The following is an 18,417-nucleotide window of genomic DNA, read 5'->3' on the forward strand; positions in this document are numbered from 1 at the left end:
TTTAAAAGGTGTTTTTCTTTACCTGGATGAGAAATTAAATCTTGAGGGAGGGATAGTCAGCCAGTCATCCCTGACACCAAGTGTTCCATCTCCCATATTGATGTCGTGTCCTGTATAAACATCTTTATCCTGTGATAAAATGATTTGCTGCAGTTGTTAAGAGAACATATAGAACTGGGCTCAGTGGTGCACGCCTATAACTCCAGGTACTAGGGAGGCTGAGGCAGGAGTTTGAGGCTAACTTCAGCAATTTAGTGAGACTGTCTCAAAATTAAAAAAAAAAAAAAGGCGGGGGATGAAGCTCAATGATGGAGCATTCTTGGGTTCAATCACTAGTATCTAAAGAGAGAGAACACAGACAGGAAATGGAAGAGAACATACATGGCAAATAAAACGTTAAGGATCCTGGGAATTTGCTGTTTTGGTGACTCAAGTAGTTTTATCCTTTGTGTTGTTTGTCCTTGGAGAGTCCTGGCGATAACATCCTAATGATGCACTTGGTGTCTGAAGCTGATAAGGTCAAGTGTGGATAAGTAAGCCACACACCTCGTTCATAATAGCTGATAAGCTATGAGTTGGGTCCCTGGAGCCCATCTGCCCTTTTGGAGGGCAGGAGGGGCTGACTGTCTGGTTCCTCCCTCAGAGTTTTTGCTCTCTTAAGGGGAGCTGTTTTTCATGGAGGTCTCAATACCATGGTCTGTAACATTTCCAGCTCCTGAGATGAGGTCAGTGTCAGGCTAGAAGGGCAGCACAAGTTGGAAAACACTTTTGATAATTTATTTTATTTTTATTTTGGGGGTACTGGGGATTGAACTCAGGGGCACTCGACTACTGAGCTACATCCCCAGCCCTATATTTTGTATTTTTATTTAGAGACAGGGCCTCACTGAGTTGCTTAGAGCCTCACTTTTGCTGAGGCTGGCTTTGAACTCGTGATCCTCCTGCCTCAGTCTCCCAAGTCACTGGGATTACAGGTGTGCGCCACCATGCCCAACTGATAATTTATTTATTTTTTATTGTATTTTATTTTTTTGGTACCTGAGATTGAACCCGGGGTGCTTAACCACTGAGCCACATCCCCAGCCTTTTAAAAAATATATATATAAATATATTTTTTAGTAGTTGAATGAACCTTTATTTTATTTAATATGTGGTGCTGAGAATTGAACCCAGTGCCTCACACATGCTAGGCAAGTGCTCTTCCACTCAGCCATAACCCCAGCCCCTCCCCAGACTTTTTTTTGTGTTATTTAGAGACAGGGTCTCACTGAGTTGCTTAGGACCTCAATAAGTTGCTGAGGCTGACTTTGAACTCGCGATCCTCCTGCATCAGCCTCCCAAGCTGTTGGGATTACAAGTGTGCACCACCACACCTGACTCTGATAATTTGTTTTAAAAATAAATTGGCCAAGGATTATAGGGTCGAAGGCAAATGGCAGACAGGGATGGCCCCAGCATTTCTCCCTGGGACCTCCACCAGATTCCCAGGGTGAGGGAAAGGATGTGCCTGGGGGCCTTGCTTGTGAGGGGAAATGCTCTCCCTGAGGGAGAGAGCACAGCAGCCTCGGTGTTGGAGAAGCCAGTTTTGGAACGAGGACAGGAGAAAGGGATCTGCAATGAAATGCTAGAAAGACAGTTTGTAATATGTAATGTGACCATTTGGCAGAAGCAAGTGGGCAAAGGCCAGAGCCAGCTGGCCCCATCCGGGATGCCTGGAGGGCGGCCTTGCATCAGCGTGGGCCTGAGAACCAGGGTGGTGCGCTAGCTCGCGCGGTCTGGACAGCACAGGATCTGGCCCATCCGAGCTCCTGGCAGTGTGTGCTCCACCGTCCACTCTACCTTGGGTGCCACGGTTCTGCCCAGAGCAGATTCAGGCTGGCTGTGAGGCGATGGTGACTCCTATGGGAATCCTGGTACCATGCCACCTTCCATCTCCAGGACTGCCCCCAAACAGAGGTCCTCGAGAAGTAATAATGTTTCCATCTGTAAGTGGAAATGCTGCAGATTGTTGCTTTTATTGGCATCTGGGGAAATCAAATAAAATCATGCTGGAGAAAAGGTACCTGGGACACAGCAGACCCTCAGCTCATGGTGAGGTGGGAAGGGCGTAGCTGGCCTGTGAAATGGTGATGTCAGGGCCTCACCCACTTTGAAGATTGCAGGGAGATGCAATGAGAAGAAAAATGAAAACCGGACCCAGTTATTTGCATGAGAAGTAGGTGTGCTAGTTCCACAAACTCAGCACTAAGGTGTAAAGTAATGAAAGAGTAAAATCAGCTTTAGCTAAATCAGAAAACAGAGGATTTTTTTTTTCTTTTGTAGTACTGGGGATTGATCTACTTGAGCCACATCCCCTGCCCTTTCTGTTTTTTATTTTGAGACAGGTTCTCGTTAAATTGCTAAGGCTGTCCTCAAATGTGTGATCTTCCTGCCTCAGCCTCCCTAGTAGCTGGGATTACAGGTGTGTATCATCTTGCTCAGCATAAAATGACTTTTTTCTTGATTTCTGCATCGTCTAAGTTTTCTGCTCTCTGTGTTTCTGGGAGTGGGGATAAGGGGAGAAGAAAAGAATAAAGGAAATCTAATTTGTGTAATTTTTTTGGAATTTTTTATGAAGGATCGTGGCCTTGAGATGATGGTAGTTCCTCCAAGGTGAAAACCTACTCTGACTTAGTAAGCCCACATGGCTGGTTCTGGGGTTCCCTCTTAGGAGTTAAGAGTGTGGGGTCTCACCTCATCTCCTGAGTCTCTCTCTTCGTCCCGAAGCTCTGAAGCTTTTGCAGAGGGCTTGGCCTGGCCTGGCCAGATAGGCCAATCCTGGATAGAACAGCTGTCTGGAATTATACCACAGCTGCTGCACCCACCCTGAAGTCCATCCAGTGGCCTGTCTCCCAGCAGTGCGGCCTGAGGGGCAGCTGGGGAATCTCAGCAGCAGCGCTAGAAGGGAGGGCCAAGCCAGGGCAGCACTGGACGCCAGGGCATCTTTGCTTTCCTCCAGTCTACAGGAAAAACCCTCATTTATTTGTCTAGCAGGTTCCTATGTGTATACTGAAGAATTGCTCACATTACTGACTACGCTATATGATAGGCTCTAAAAGTAAAGTTTATTTCATTGCCAACTACATCAGGAATTAAATTGGCCAATATAGCAGAAACTGGAGCTAAAGGCATGTAGGAAAAGGTAGGTTTGTTTATTTCATATAACAAGAATTTCAGGGTAGGCATTCATGACCGGTTTGGTGGCTCCACAGGCCACCAAGTCCCCAGATCCGTCTTTTGGGCTTCACCATTTGTGTATTAACCTTCATCACTAACTGTGTCACTTTGTGGTTGCAATATGATTGCTGCATCCCCAGATATTACCCCCCACATTCCAGATAGGACAAAGTAGGAAGGGCCGGTGCCTTTATCAGGAAAGCGGAAGTGTTTCCAGGAAACTTCACTCTGCTTTTCATTGGCCCAAACTGTGCCAGCTGCAAGGAAGTCAGATGAAGCAGAGGTTTTTAGTGAGGCACAGTAAGGCCTTGAAGTTTAGCTGGTAAGAAAGAAAGGGAAATAGATATTGGGTGGACAGTTAGCTCTGCCTGCTACAGCAGTATAACCTGCTTATATGACTCTGATTTTTCCAAGGAGTGTCACAATGAGACATCTTTGGAAATGGATGCTTGGTGGTCTGAAAGAGCCTCCTGCACTTGAATCAGGGTCTAACTTGGAAGGAGGGAGGCACTGGGGTTGGGGGGAGATTGGCCTGGAGGAATACAACGCTGGAGCCAAGTGCTACTTGTGTGTACCCATAAACCTCAGAATGCAGCCCTAGAGCATCATTCATAGAAACCCTGAACCTATCCTGTGGGGCTATTTCTTTGGGAATGAAAAAAGTGGTTCAGGATTGCAACTTTGTGCAGGTGACTTTTTAGGCAGCCGCTGTAGGAGATACGCGTGTCTTCCAAGGCCAGAGCCTCCACCTTCATCGCCCACCGAATAGGCATTCAGGAGCTTTCCACTCACCAGGCTTCTTCATCTCTTTCCCCTTAAGAAAATCCAGCAGCTCTCCGAGGGCTCCATGTTTGGCCACGGACTGAAGCACTTGTTCCACAGCCGCCGCCGGTCGCGGGAGAGGGAGCATCAGGCGTCTCAGGATTCCCAGCAGCAGCCGCCGCAGCAGGGCATGTCTGACCATGACTCCCCGGACGAGAAGGAGCGCTCCCCAGAGATGCACCGCGTCTCCTACGCCATGTCCCTGCACGACCTGCCCGCGCGGCCCACCGCCTTCAACCGCGTGCTGCAGCAGATCCGCTCGCGGCCCTCCATCAAGCGCGGTGCCAGCCTGCACAGCAGCGGAGGGGGCAGCAGCGGCGGGGGCAGCAGCCGGCGCACCAAGAGCAGCTCCCTGGAGCCCCAGCGGGGTAGCCCCCACCTGCTGCGCAAGGCCCCCCAGGACAGCAGCCTGGCCGCCATCCTGCACCAGCACCAGTGCCGTCCCCGCTCCTCCTCCACCACCGACACGGCCCTGCTGCTGGCCGATGGCAGCAATGTGTACCTCCTGGCCGAGGAAGCCGAGGGCATTGGGGACAAGGTGAGGTGGGGCAAGAGGAGCACCTCAGAGTGCGACTTAGGGACAAGAGCCACCTGCTGAGTGGCCTTGGGACCTGGGGGAGCCAGACGGGGCCATGCCTAGTGGTACTCATGCAGGCTGCCATGCGTGCAGTTATCTGCCTTGGTTGCAGGAGTCACAGGTATGGCCAAAAGGAAGAGAGGATTCTCCAAGTGGCTAATTTTCGTTCTTTGGGGATTTGTTTTCAGAATGATATTTTGCCCAGGCTGATATTAATTTTGTTTTATTTTCCTTAAACATGCTATCAAGAGGCAGTGATTGCTGTAGTTAAAAGCTCAGAGGCGGGCTGGGGTTGTGGCTCAGTGGTAGAGGGCTTGCCTTGCATGTGTGAGGCACTGGGTTTGATACTCAGAATCACATTTTAAAAAAAGAAAAATGAAGTTATTTAAGAAACAAAACAGAGGAGCGATTGGGTGCATTGCTGCACACCTGTAATCCCAGTGGTTTGGGAGACCAAGGAAGGAGGATCACTAGTTCAAAGTGAGCCCCAGCAAAAGCAAGGCGCTAAGCAACTCAATGAGACCCTGTCTCTAAATAAAACAAAATAGGGCTGGGGATGTGGCTCAGTGGTCCAGTGCCTCTGAGTTCAATCCAAGTGCCCCCACCAAAAAAAAAAAAAAAAGCACAGAGGAGAGCAAAGCTTGGTTCTGCCACTTTCTTAGCAGTATTTATCACTTCTTTGTACCTCAGTTTCACCAATAAAAAATGGAGATAATGAGAGTATAGGTTTTGGAGGGTTAAATGAGTTAATATATGTAAAATACTTGAAATAGGACCTGGCATGATATCATATATATATATATATATAATTTTTTTTTGGTAGGGGGAGGTGTACCAGGGATGAAGCCAAGGACACTTAACCACTGAGCCACTCCCCAGCCCCTTTTTATATTTTATTTAGAGACAGGGCCTCATTAAGTTGCTCAGGGCCTTGCTAAGTTGCTGAAGCTGGCTTTGAACTCCAGATCCTCCTGCTTCATCCTCCTAAGCCACTGGGAGTAAGGCATGCACCACTGCACACAGCTCATTTTTATAATTATTGCCAATCAAAGGAGATGGAGAAGAAATCCATGAAGCGTTGTTTGGCAAAGAGCTGGCCTTGCACTTCATGAATTTATATATTCATGCATTTATTCATGTAACATATATTTATGGAATACTAATGATGTGCTATCAGAATGAACCAGCTGGCATTGCTGTCCCCCTGCTTCTCACTGTCTAGGGGAGAGGCAGATGTGTGAGTGATGGGTGAACAGAGTAGCAGGATGGACACTATGGGAGCTTCTGGGGAGAGCCAAAAGTGAGAGGGATGGGAGTTGGCCAAGACTTTCTGGAGGAAAAAATGATCTGAATCTTGAAGGAATACAATTTAGCCAGGAACAGGACTGGGAGGGCACAGGGTGTACAGCAAAATCTCACCATGTTGAGTAAAGTGGTCAAGGCTATTGGAAAACTGGAGAGAGGAGGTCCCTATGGGGCTTAGTTTAGACAGCAGATTGGGAAGCAGGGACAGGACTGGAGTCAACCCATTTTGGACGCTGTTGCAGTCTAGATTGCAGCAGTAGGGATGAAAAGGAGGAGACCAATTCAGAAGACATTTAGGAGTTAGAATGGAAAGTGCTAGGTGGGAAAGTGGGAATGGAAAACAAAGGAAGGGAAGGAGTAGCCCATGCTCCGGGATGGAGCTGAACAGCTTTAGAAAGGGAGTCGTTCTCTGGTTGAGGAATCTCGGGAGCAGGAGCCATTTCTGGGGGAAGGTAGTTCAGCTTTGGACTTGTTGAGTTGCAGGCACCTTTGGGAGCTGTCCAAGAAGAGAGCCTATGGGCCGTATGGTCAATGGGGTAGAGGTCTGGGCTGGGGCTCAAAATCCACACTGAGGTTGGGTGTGGGTGAGATCCTTGAAGGGGTATGTGTCGAGTGAGAAGAAGGCCAAGGACAGATGGAGCTAAAATGGAAGGGACAGGTGACCAGATCTGACCCGCCACTTCTGCCACTGACTGCTTCCTCCTCCAAGCCCCTTCCTCATTTTTTTTTTCAGTGCCGTCTGTCTGCAGGTTATATCTGCACATCTGGCTGCTTTTTCTCAGACTCCAGGGGTTGTGGTTTGTTTTTCCTCCAGTGGTTCTCAGCAGCTGGAGGGTAGGAGCAGAGCTGAAGTGTTGCTGGGACATCATGCTGAAAGGTGTCAGAGTGGCAGAGAAGTTAGGGGTTTGGGTCGAACAGCATTCAAAGGGCTGGAACGTGCTGGGCTCAGTGGTGCATGTCTGCAATGCCAGCAGCTTGGGAGGCTGAGGCTGGAGTATTGCAAGTTCAAAATCAGCCTCAGCAACTTAGCAAGGCCCTAAGCAACTTAGCAAGACCCTGACTCTAAATAAAATATTAAAAGGGCTGGTGATGTGGCTCAGTGGTTTGAGCGCCCCTGGGTTCAATCCCTGGTACCAAAAAATAGTGGGGGGCCTAGAACATGAAATCTTGGCTGGCAGAGGAGATGGGGATGAAAGAACTGATGATGTGGGGAAAGGAGATGAGGGCTTGAGGGGGTTGGAGAGCAGGTGCATTAAGAGGGATACAGGGAGAGAAACAGATGCCATTGGGGTTTAAGATTGGGAAGTAGGGAAGACAAGGCTCAAAGTGTATTTATAGAGTGGCAGACAAGGAATGAATGGAGAGATGTTTAATTTGACATGACAAGAGCTGAGAGGTTAGGTCATCACATGGCTGTCCCATGACATTGAAATCCCCCAAATGTCACAGCATTTGGTAGAGAAGATGCCTGGGGAACAAATACTTTGCTTTGGGGAGGATGAGTAGGGGAGTGGCCAGGAGGGAGGAAGCAAAGGAGGGCAGAGCAGGAAAGAGAACTATGGCAGGGACCTCAGGAGGGCAGGCCAATCCACAAGGGTGAAGGGGAGGGCAGCCGAATACAGTGGAATGCTGGTCCTGCTTGCAGAGTGCACGAAACTTGGGAGAGAGTCATCTCAGTCAGAGAGGACCCAGGGGAAGTGGAGCCATAATGAGGGCCCACTGATAGACCAGGCGCCCGCCTATGGGCCATGGGAAGCTTGCCTGACATGGAAGAAGGAGTCCAGAGGATCCCTGGTGGAAAAGATGGCCAGAGTGCAAAGAAGGGAGAGGAGGAGAAACGATGGATGGTCCTGCACTGGGGGATGTGAGGCCCAGTGGGTTTTCTTTGGTCTTTTTTCTTTTATTTATTTTTTTTTTTGGTACCCGGGATTGAACTCAGAGGTGCTCAACCACTGAGCCACATCTCCAGCCCTTTTATATTTTTTTTAGAGACAGGGTCTCATTGAGTTGTTCAGGGCCTCACTAAGTTGCTGAGTCTGGCTTTGAACTCACAATCCTCCTGTCTCAGCCTCCCAAGCCACTGGAATTACAGGCCCGGCCCAGTGGGTTTTCTTGCATTAAGGTTCTCAGGGACTCTCTAGCATAAGGCCACAGATTGTCACCAGTGCATATTCAGCTCCTCATGTGTGATCTACAACTGTCCTCATAGCCGCACTGGCTGTCCCTCTAGTTCTTGGGCCTCTCCACTTTTGAAAACATTTGGAAGCTCATTCACTCAGTAAACATCGTGTGCCCGCTGCGTGCCTGGCACCAAACGGCAGCTCAGGTTTGCTTTTTGCACTTTTCCGAATCGGTCTGTGCTTTTGCAGATGTCTTTTCATGAATCCATTAAATGGTCCTATGAGCTAGATAAGCCAGGTATAGCCCAAATTTTTAGGTAGGAAATAGATCCAAACAGGGGAGGTGACTTGCCCAAGAGCTCTGAAGTGACAGAGCTGGAGCTAGAACCTGGGTTTCCTGACCCCACGCCTAGTGCTCTCTCCCCCATGCCAGGCTGCCCCTGCACATGCCAGCCCGCAGCCACAGTCAGTGACGTGGCGCAGCCTCCTCATGTTCCACCTGGGCTGGTTCTTTGAGGTCCTCATCTCTCTTGTGGGGGACTTTCTAGAAGTCTCTGAACACCAACTATTGAGTCATATCATATATTTCACAAATGACCTTGGTTCTAGATTTCTTCAAGAAAAAAAAAGGACTTTGGAGGCTGGGGTGCAGCTCAGAGGTGCCTGACTAGAAATGTGCAAGGCCCTGGGTTCAATCCCCAGCACAAAAGGGGGGGGAGGAAAAAAGGACTTTGCACGTATTTTGGTTCATCTGTCGGTAGCAGAGCATCACTGGTCAGCCGCTGAGTCAGAGCTGTCCTTTTCCCTTCTTCAGCACCATAGTGTGCATTGTCACCAGGCACCTCCCTGCTTGCCCTGTATTCAGTGTATATCCCCTAAGCACCATCTGCTTTGTGCCAGGCACTGTTCGAGACGTTAGGGATACTGCAGTGACTGGAGGCAAAGCCCCGGCTCTCAGGAGCTTGCATCCTAGTGAGCGGCGACAACTACATAACCTAGTGACTCTGTAATATATTTATTACTAGGAAGCAAAATAAAAAAGCAGAATAAGGTGGCAGAGGATGGTGGGGGTGGGCATGCTATTTTGACAGGCGGGTCAGAAAAAATTTCTCTGATAATGAGAGGGAGCATATCATGTGTATCTCTGGGGAAAGGCAATTCGGGGAGACAGATCAGTCAGTGCAAAGGCCTTGAGTTGGGAGCGTGCTTACATGTTCTGACTGGAGTGCAGTGAGCAAAGTGGAGCACGTGGAAGAGCCTCAGAGAGGCCCGTCAAGGTTGAGGGCTGGGAGGGAACAGGGAGGACTGTGGATTGCACGAGGCCCAGTAGACCAGGAAAAAGACTTGGGATTTTTTTTTTTTTTTTTTTTTTGAGTGAGATGGGAAGTCATTAGGAGGCTTGGTATTCATGAATGACACCTTGAAAAAGATCACTCAGGGGCTGGGGTTGTGGCAGAGCGCTTGCCTAGCCTGAGTGAGGCACTGGGTTCAATTCTCAGCACCACGTATAAATAAATGAATAAATAAAATAAAGATCCATCGACAATTTAAAAAATATTTTTAAAAAAATCATATTAGGCTGTGTGGAGAATAGACTGTGACAGTGTGACAGGGCTGAGCAGGGCGTCTAGTTAGAAAGCCACTGGTATACTCCAGGGACAAGGTGACAGTGGAAGTGGTTGTTAGGGGCGGGGAGGGACAGTGGGAGGAGTGGCAGGACTCTGGATTTGCTTCAGGGATCAAGCCCAAAGGTCTCCGATGGATTGGACACAGGGCATGACAGAAAGGCTGGTTTGCAGGTTTTAGGCCAAGCAGATGGAAAGACGAAATTGCCATGAACCCAGTCACAGAGGAAGACGGAAAATGGAACAGATGCTCTGGGTGAGGGGTTTGTGGGGGGCAGAATCAGAGCTAGGTTTTGGATATGTTAAGTTTGGAATGGCTATGAACCGTCCATGGGGAAATGCCAAATAAGCAGTCAGTTGAACGAGTCTGGAGTCCCGGGGAGAGATCCAAGCTGAGGCATAAATTTGGTAGTTGTCAGCATATAGATAGTATTTAAAACGACGGGACTGCACCATTTGCAAGCCTCGCTTCCACTGGGAGAGGTGCCATCTAAGACTGAGCTCTGGGTGCGTCGGCCTGATGGGAGTGTGGCCTGGTGAAATCAAGAGCTGGAGGTGAACCAGGCTGCTCAGCCCTTAATGAGCAAGAGCTGTGTGCACAGCAGCCCGGCCCACTCCAGGGTGAGTCAGTGAACACACCTTTAAAAACCAAATTAGAAAGATCCTGTCAAGCCTGGGTCTCCAGTACTGCAGCTATTGAAGAGGAGGGAAAACTTGAGCTTTGTAGCCTCCGGTCATCTAGGGCTCCCAGGAAGGTCCCTGGCTGCTTGAGAAGACAGAGGGTGTGGGGGTGGGCAAGCAGCGGGCACCTTGGGAACCTGGCAAGTGACTTTGATGTTTGCCGACAGGGAATGGGGGGTTCTGAACTGAGGCAGGCACATCAGCTGAAGGGGTTTACCATGTGGCTCCTGTTAGGTCTTTTACACTGTCTCTGAGATGCCTGGAGAGGAGGGAGGCCTCTGCTCTTGCTGTCACCCAGAGGCTCTTGGGTGATCTGGCTGGGGGTCGGATGTTTTTTCCTGTGACTATTCTATATCCTTCTTTGGAACTTTCAGCTTTGTTCCCTATCTTGCCTGGCTAATCTTAATGACATACTGTGAGGTTGGCGGAGCAGGTGGTATTATCTCCCATTTTACAGATGAATAGACTGAGGCCTAGAGGAAAGGAGAGCCTGCATGTTCAGGGAAGCCAGCTAGGTCTTGGCAGAGAGGAGACTAGATCCCGTGTTTCCAGTCTGTTCACAAGACCCAACTGAGATCTGAAGTCATTAAAATAGACAGGGACCATTTCATGCAACACCCCCAGGGAGCAAGGAGGATGACTTTGTCTCTTGGTTGCTATTTCTTCTTCATGGGCATGGCCCTGGGGGTCCTGAGGAGAGAGAGGTGCTTTCATGTCCCATGGGAAAGGGACCTTCCAGCTATCGGGTGAACCCTGAAGCCTTGTCTGCTGACTCCCCCAGACCCAGGGGCCATTGGTTGGTGTGAGAAGCTGCGGTCTCTCGGTCTCTCGGGCATGAATAGGAAGCATTTTTCTTTCTAGTAAACACAGCCCACATGCTCTCTGCAGACTCCCTGGCGATTACTAGCATCTATTTTTAATTCATAAGCCTCCCCCACTCCCCACACCCCTTGCCATTGTTCAGCGCTCACCAGCTGGCTTTGGGACCAAAGGCGCCCTGTCAGGGGTCGAGTTACCCAACCAGCCTGGAGGCAGCCAGAGCAGAGTGCCCCGAGAGGCTCCTCCCAGCCCCCACCCTGAAAAAGCAGGGGACCTTGAGCCTCCAGGGGAGCAGGGTGTGACAGGGCAGAAAGGGGCCCACATCCAGAAAAGCAGTTCAGCCTTGGTCCTGATCATTTGGCCATCATTTGTTCCTTCCAGACCCATTAGCTGCCTTTGAAGTTGGGCTGTCAATTGTTTCCTTATAAAAACAAACAAAAATTGTCCTTTCAGCCTCACCATTCTGCTTTCCACTATGTGTGTGACACTGAAAAAGGTTACTACACTCTCTGTCTTAAATATGTAAAGTGGGGGGGGGTCATTATTTGTTGGTGCACTGGGACATTACAAGTGAGTAGAGAGTGCAGGTGACATTCTGTTACCCTATGTGCTGCCCCAACCTCTGGGAAACAGGCCCAGGAGGCTGGAGGAGGGACCGTTGGCTGGAGCTGGGCCACTTGGCTTTTCAGAAAACAGATGAGTCCCTGACATGGCGCCCCATTTTTTTTCTTGTCTTCTTTTTGTTCTGAACAGCAGCTCCTGGAAAATGAGGAATCAGAGGGCTTATAGTCCCCTTCTCCCTTCTCTTCTGTGTCTAGAACCTCTCCCCAGCTGTCCCCACGGTCCCCGCTCAGCCTTGCCCACCCTGGGCTTGTGCGGGATGTACCCAGGGGAGGGTGTCAAGAGGGGAATGGCACAGAGTGCTGGGGTCATGGCCAGGTCCTGACTGGGCCTCCTGTCCAGTGTGGCTGAGGAGGAGCAGTATGGGGCAGGGCCTGGTGGGTGTCTGAACAGCCTTAGCTCAGCGGCAGGAGGACTTTTCCCAACAGGCCGACCTGCTGCCCTGGCTTTGTGGGCAGACAGGGTGCAGGGCACAGGTGAGAGTGTCTGCTGCTGAGCAGGGATGTGGTAAGAGTGGAGAGATGCTGTCCTGACTGGATGATTGCCTGTGGCTGGCAGAGGTGTTATCTTTAGGTTCCAGATGGGGAAAGGGGCAGAGTACAGCTCATCACCTAACCCAGAGTAGATTGGACATCCTGTCCTTCCCGTACACTCCCTACCAGATTTAAACAACTGGATTTCTTCTCTGCCCCAGCATAAATAAGCACCCCTGTTTACAGGATGGAGAGCGAGGGGCCACCCTTCTTGGCTCTAGCCAAGAAGCCTGAGAGATTGGCATGCACCCTAGTTTATTTATGTCTGGGAGTCTGCTGGCTCATAGGCGGGTGTGGCTGGTCCTGCTGAGGGAGGTTTCCAAATGTGTTCCCTTGGTAATTGGGGACAGCAGACCACTGGGCCCCCAGGGCCGCTGCTGTGTCTGAGCTCATAGACAGAACTCAGACTTGGTTACCTGGGAGGCCACAGGGGCCTTGCTTCAGGGTTGTAGCCACCTCCTGACTCACCCGCCACTCACATACACCCATGGACATCTGGGAAGCTCAGCTGCCATCTCTGTCCCTCTCCTCTACCCCATCTTGTCTTCTTTACCCTCTTCTCTTCCTCTCTGCATGGAAATGTCTCTTGGGCAAAAGGAGAGCCAGAGGCAGCTGCCCAACTCCCCAGAGGAGCCTTCTGAGACCATGCCACCAGCCAGGGCTCTGGTGGGCTAGGCAAATGGCTCTGTGACTTGCCATGCGCCATTGCTCCCTGTCTCAGCAATGGTTTCCTGGGGGCCTTGAGTCCCCAGGCAGAAGACATGCTATGGTGCCTAAACAGCTACTGTTTTCCTTTATCTGATTTTAATTTCTCTTGTTCAGGTGAAGCCCCTTGCTTTGTTGGGGTCCTATCCAATTAGAGAGGGGCCCCCAAAAAAGGACTCTGCCCCCAATCTCTGACTCTAGAGATCCCAGGCAGCAGCATGCTCTTATCTTTTGGAACAGAATCTGGCTCACTTGCTTCAGCAACGCACTGGTCTCCAAAATCAACCTGTGTTCATCTGTTTCCCACTGACACCTACTGACGTTCCTTCTCAATGGAAGTAGTCCATGCACTCTAGGTTAGCTCTGGCTCTGGAGCACAGAATTTCCCAAGATCCTGGGGATGAGTTAGAAGCTTCCAAGTTACTACCAAGGGACTGGGGATGTAGCTCAGTGGTAGAGTGCTTGCTTAGCATGTGTGAGGCCCTGGATTTAACCCTCAGTACTGCCAAACAAACAAACAAACAAACAACAACAACAACAAAATATGTGTATATGGATGTATGTATTATCCAAGATCCAAGGTCATACCTTCTTTTTCTTCTTTTTTGGTACTAGAAATTGAACCCAGGGGTGCTTAATCACTGAGCCACATCCCCAGCCATTTTCTATATTTTATTTTGAGACTGGCTCCTTACTGAGTTGCTCAGGGTCTTACTAAGTTGCTAAGGCTGACTTTGAACTCGTGAACCTCCTGACTCAGCCTCCTGAGCCACGTGTGTCACTGTATCTGGCCCAAAGTCATGCCTTTTAATCCCTTTGTCACTAAACCCAGGCCACAACCTGCAGGAGAGGAATTCTGTCAGCCCCTGGGGGCTGAGGGGATGCTGGCCCCCACGCAGATGGGAGACACCAGCCAGGCTTTCACCCTCCTCCCTCAGCCTCAGCTGCCTCAGACACGCTTTGCGATGCCTGCTGCCTACAGGAAGGTATGCTCAAGGTTCAGGTGTCAGCCCCCACACCAGAGCCAGTAACAATCAGCAGCAAGAGGAGCTCTGTCATCGGCTCCAGACGGTGTGGAGCCTGCGCTGGGGATGTGAGCATAGGTACTGGGAGTTGGCTAGCACATTCTTCCCTGGATCTGCCACATCCCTGAGATGAGAAACGTGACCCTGGTCCCTCGGGGCTCCGTGAGGCAATGGAAATACAGTACCCTTAACCTGATCCCTGCTTCTACCTCTTCTCTCTTTTTGTAGGCTGTTTGGACTTTCTGTATTTACACCCACAGGGCAAAGGGCTCCGAAATAGAAGCAGAGATGAAGCACACCAGCATTGCATTCCCCCGAGGCTCCTAGGGAATCAAGGCCCCCCCCCCCAACTGCAGTGTAATGCCCCTCCCACCTGCTTTTCACTCCAGGGACAGGAGTCTGGGGTGCCTCAGGCAGGCAGCTTGGCAGACTGCTCTTGGTGCCCCCAGTTCCTGTTTCCCAAATCCTCTAGAGGCCAGCTCAGTGGTCCTCCTGCTTCTTTTGACCACTTTGACCTTCCCCCAAGTCTGGTTCTAGAACATCTTTCCATCCTCTTTCCTTTCCTTTCCAGATACCCCACCCCCGAGACCCTGGAGCTGGGCTGGTATCCATAGCTAGTGAATAATTCAACACCCTCAGCAAAGCTCAGCCAGATCCATGGTGATACTGTGCCCAGGGGACCTCCTTAGGGCAGCTGGAAAGGCAAACCCTGCCCTGGAAAGACAAGTGCCCCGTAACATTAACTTCACGGTATAAGGTTTCTTCACTGCCTGGGAAGGCAGCTTCAGACCCAAATATTATCTGGGCCTGTGCCTGTCTGCTGACTTTGAGGGGGGCCCAGTGGCCATGGAGGGCATGCCCCCTAGGATGTGCTGGTTATGTCCCTTTGAAGGGCTTTCTGGCGTCCGCAGTCCGTTGAACAGCATGTCACAGCAAAGTGCTTTCATGCACATTTCTCATTTAATCACATCAGCCTGTGGTCAGCTCAGAGCCCTTGAGTCAGCAGGAGCCCACAGGAGTCTGTGTTTCAAATCCTCTCCTTTAGAAAGGAATCCTTCTCAATCGCTCTTGGCAAATAGGGTGGAGGAGAGAGCACACTGTGCATCCTAAAAATTGCCCAGAAAGGAGATGCGACTTTCTCTCTGAGTCACTTTATCCTGAGCCTGTTCTCAGTACACCCCTCTGGTGAAGCAGTAGCTATAAAGGCGTGAAATCATCCTCTTTCTACCTGCCTGGCACACATTTTTCCTTGCCTAAAAGTGACCTAGGTCAGTGGTTCTCTCCACTGCCCAACATCTGGGCTTGTGTCCATGCCCAGAGAGGCCTCCCTAAACAGTCATCTCCACAGCATTGGACCAGCAAAGAACCTGCAGGGGACGAGATACTAGCCTCCTCCTTGGAGCAGCTGGAAGGTCGCGCGTGGTTCGTAGGGCTGATGCTATGCCACAGCTTCCTGCTTGCGGGGTTCTTCTTTTCCAACTCATGTCTCTGGACCTCTCCATGTGCAACTAGGAAACATGCCCACCTTGCCTAGTTCATGCCAAAGAATATTGACCTTTCTCTGTCATCTCCCCAGAGGGAAAGCAGGGCCCTTTGGTAACCTGAGTTTCTAAGGTGCACCTTGTGGCCAGGCTTGAAATTGAGTGTTGGGGAGGGCATCTGAATAATGGCAGTCCCCATTTCCCAGAGGGACTGGTGAGCAGCGGGGAAGCTGTCCAAGGAGGAGTCCTCTCTGGAGACTTTCACAGCACAGGTGGGGCCTGAGATTTTCTGAAGCCTCACTTTGTATTTTAAGGCACTAAATTTAGCCGCTTTTTAGCATTAGTCTTTGCTCCTAAAACCTATGACTTCTCAGGTTTCCCACCCTACAGAATGTGTGGATTGTGCTTTTTCAATTTTTGTTTATTTTTTGTGGTGTTGAAGATTGAACCCAGGGTTTCACACATGCGAGGCAGGTCTTCTATTGCTGAGCTAAACCCCCAGGCCTATTTTTATTTTATTTGCTTTAAAGAGAAAGAGTTGTAGGTAGAAAGAATTTTTTAAAGGCAAGGGTAGGGGAAGGGGCTGAAGAATAATAAGGCAAAGTTAAAAAAACAAAAATATTTTTAAAGTATTAAAGAGGTGGACACATGGCACAAACCTATAATCCCAGCTGCTCAGAAGACTGAGGCAGGAGGATTGCAAGTTCAAGGCCAGCCTGGGCAACTTAGTGAGTCCCTGTTTCAAAATAAAACATAAAAAGGGCTGGGGGTGTAGCTCAGTGGAAAAATGCTCCTGAGTTTAATCCCCGGTACTACAAAAACAAATAAAAACAAATTTAAAAAATAAAAAGTTAAAGAAGGGGCATGGTGTTAAAATTATGGGAAGAGGAAAAATGATATGGGGCAGGGCGGGGGGAGATAAGGGTAACCAGCAAAAGAAAGAACTGAGCCTGCTGTCTGTGCAGGGAATGGTTTGTGCTCAGAACCGAGGCTTCCCTCCAGCCTCTTCTTCCAGCAAGACAGGAGCCCATCTGTCACCCCCAGACTCCGTCTCCACTTGGAAGGGTAGAGAGAGTGAGGCCAGAAGCCCCCATCCACAGCCCAGCTGCCTGGTCCTGTGGACTGAGGTGACTACCCTGCCTCTCCTGAGATGCAGCCTTCATCTGAGCCAGGCCAGGGAGGAAGTGGCTGAGGGGGACAGCCAAGACTTACTAGGAAGTGCACCCAGTGACATTTACCCAGTAGCATTTTTTCTTTGCAAAAGGAAAGTTACTTTGCACCTGGTGGTTTTGTTGTTGTTTGTTTGTTTGTTTATTTAGGGTCGGGGTGGGGTAGGGTGTGGATGAATGAGTACCTGGGATTGAACCCATGGACGCTTAACCACTGAGCCACATCCCCAACCATTTTTTTGGGTTTTATTTAAAGACAGGTCTCAATGAATTGCTTAGGGTCTTGATAAATTGCTGAGACTAGTCTTGAACTCATGATCCTCCTGCCTCAGCCTCATGAGCTACTGGGATTGCAGGCATGCACCACGGCACCTGGTAGCAACTGATGTCTTTTAAGAGCCCATTATTTTAATGCCTGTGGCAGCTCTCCCGTGTCTACCTTTGCTCCATCTAGCAGCTACTTTTCTGGCTTTTTATGTCCCAGTCAAAATCTTCAGGTACTACGTGGAATACTGTGCTGTGTGTGTGTGTGTGTGTGTGCACACATGTGCACATTCACCTGTGGCGAAGGGCCTCAGGATCAGTCATCTATTTCAATGAGACCTACCATGTGTTGGGCTTCTCACTGTGGCCCTGGGTGGCAATGATTATATGTACCCTTGGTACTAAGGCTAAGCTGCAGGGAGGGTCTCAAGGCTCAGCTCATTCACCATTTCTGGATGCCCTGGTCTCATTCTCTTGAGCCTCATCCAGGCCACTCTGTGGTTGGCCATTGTGGTTATAAAGCATGGACAGTGCCTGCTGGGATGCCTAGCTAGCAGGTGGCAAGATAAAGATTTATACCAGATGCTTTTCTGACACCAAGCACTCTGGCTGGAAGTGTCCCCTGACCTTATAGATCAGAGTGGCCCCAGAAATTGAGAACTGTGTAATGTGCTTTGCCAGACTTCTGTCCTCACAAACCCCAAGTCATGGGCCAATGCACATGTTTGTACAGTTTCCTTGAGCCTGGGGTGTGGGGACTCCTGGTCTCAGTGATTTTGGCTGCAGGCGTTGACACTGGTCCTCAGTGATAGCACTGGGCCCTTCTTATCTCTTCACACCTTCTTGAACTGCCTGCCCTATCAGCATGATTCATGTCGGTCCTCTGTATTTAAGGCCTGAGTGCCTCTCCAGGCTCAAGTGGGTGCAGAATCTACGTCTTTGAATGGAGATTCTGCCTGGGGAAGCTGCCACTAGAGACTCCCCAGGATTCTGCTAGCCACCCCATCTCTACCCTCACTGCCTGCTCTCCTCAAGTGTGGACCTCTGGCCCCCTCTGCTGGCAACAGGATTTCCTACTGGAATTGTACAGATGAAGTCCAAGGAGAAAGAGACTGCTGTGAGTTTGCCTGTGTTTAATCTTGGGTGTTTTGGCCTGGGCGTTGCTGGGGGTCAGAGAGCAGGGAGTGGGAGGCAGAAGCTTGTAGAGAAGTAGCCACGTGGTGTTCCAGCGCAGTGCGTTTCTGGGACAGAATCTCAGGGCAGAGGAATTCCCCTGGTGAGGCTGGCTGCTGTCTCCTTCAGGTGATTATTAGGGTAGGGAGGTTGTCCCAGGAGCACAGTGGGATAGGGACAGAGCAGCAGGAGGAGAAGGAGAGGACACAGGGTGGAGCTGGTTCTGTTTAGATCTGCCAGGCAGGTCTTTCTAACTTTGGAGAGCTCTCTCCATTCTGGAA

At 50.1% G+C, this 18,417-nt stretch overlaps 1 protein-coding gene across 4 annotated transcripts in view; it reads left to right on the forward strand.

The window, feature by feature from the left end:
• The window catches only part of Tmcc2 (transmembrane and coiled-coil domain family 2), a 43,099-nt gene that overhangs the window by 10,419 nt on the left and 14,263 nt on the right, over nt 1-18,417 (forward strand). For 2 of the 4 annotated variants that reach the window (XM_046452275.2, XM_046452276.2), the window contains one exon: nt 4,037-4,576. In XM_046452275.2, the coding sequence (XP_046308231.1) occupies nt 4,037-4,576 (540 nt within the window). Of the gene's footprint in view, nt 1-2,387; nt 2,462-4,036; nt 4,577-17,863; nt 18,081-18,417 lie in introns of those variants that run through there. The other 2 variants (XM_058581908.1, XM_046452277.2) reach the window with 2 other exon arrangements.

This window comes from Marmota monax, unplaced genomic scaffold (assembly GCF_021218885.2).
Source record: "Marmota monax isolate L192 unplaced genomic scaffold, Marmota_monax_Labrador192_F-V1.1 WCK01_AAM20220418_F8-fsc00105, whole genome shotgun sequence".
Taxonomy (NCBI): domain Eukaryota; kingdom Metazoa; phylum Chordata; class Mammalia; order Rodentia; family Sciuridae; genus Marmota; species Marmota monax.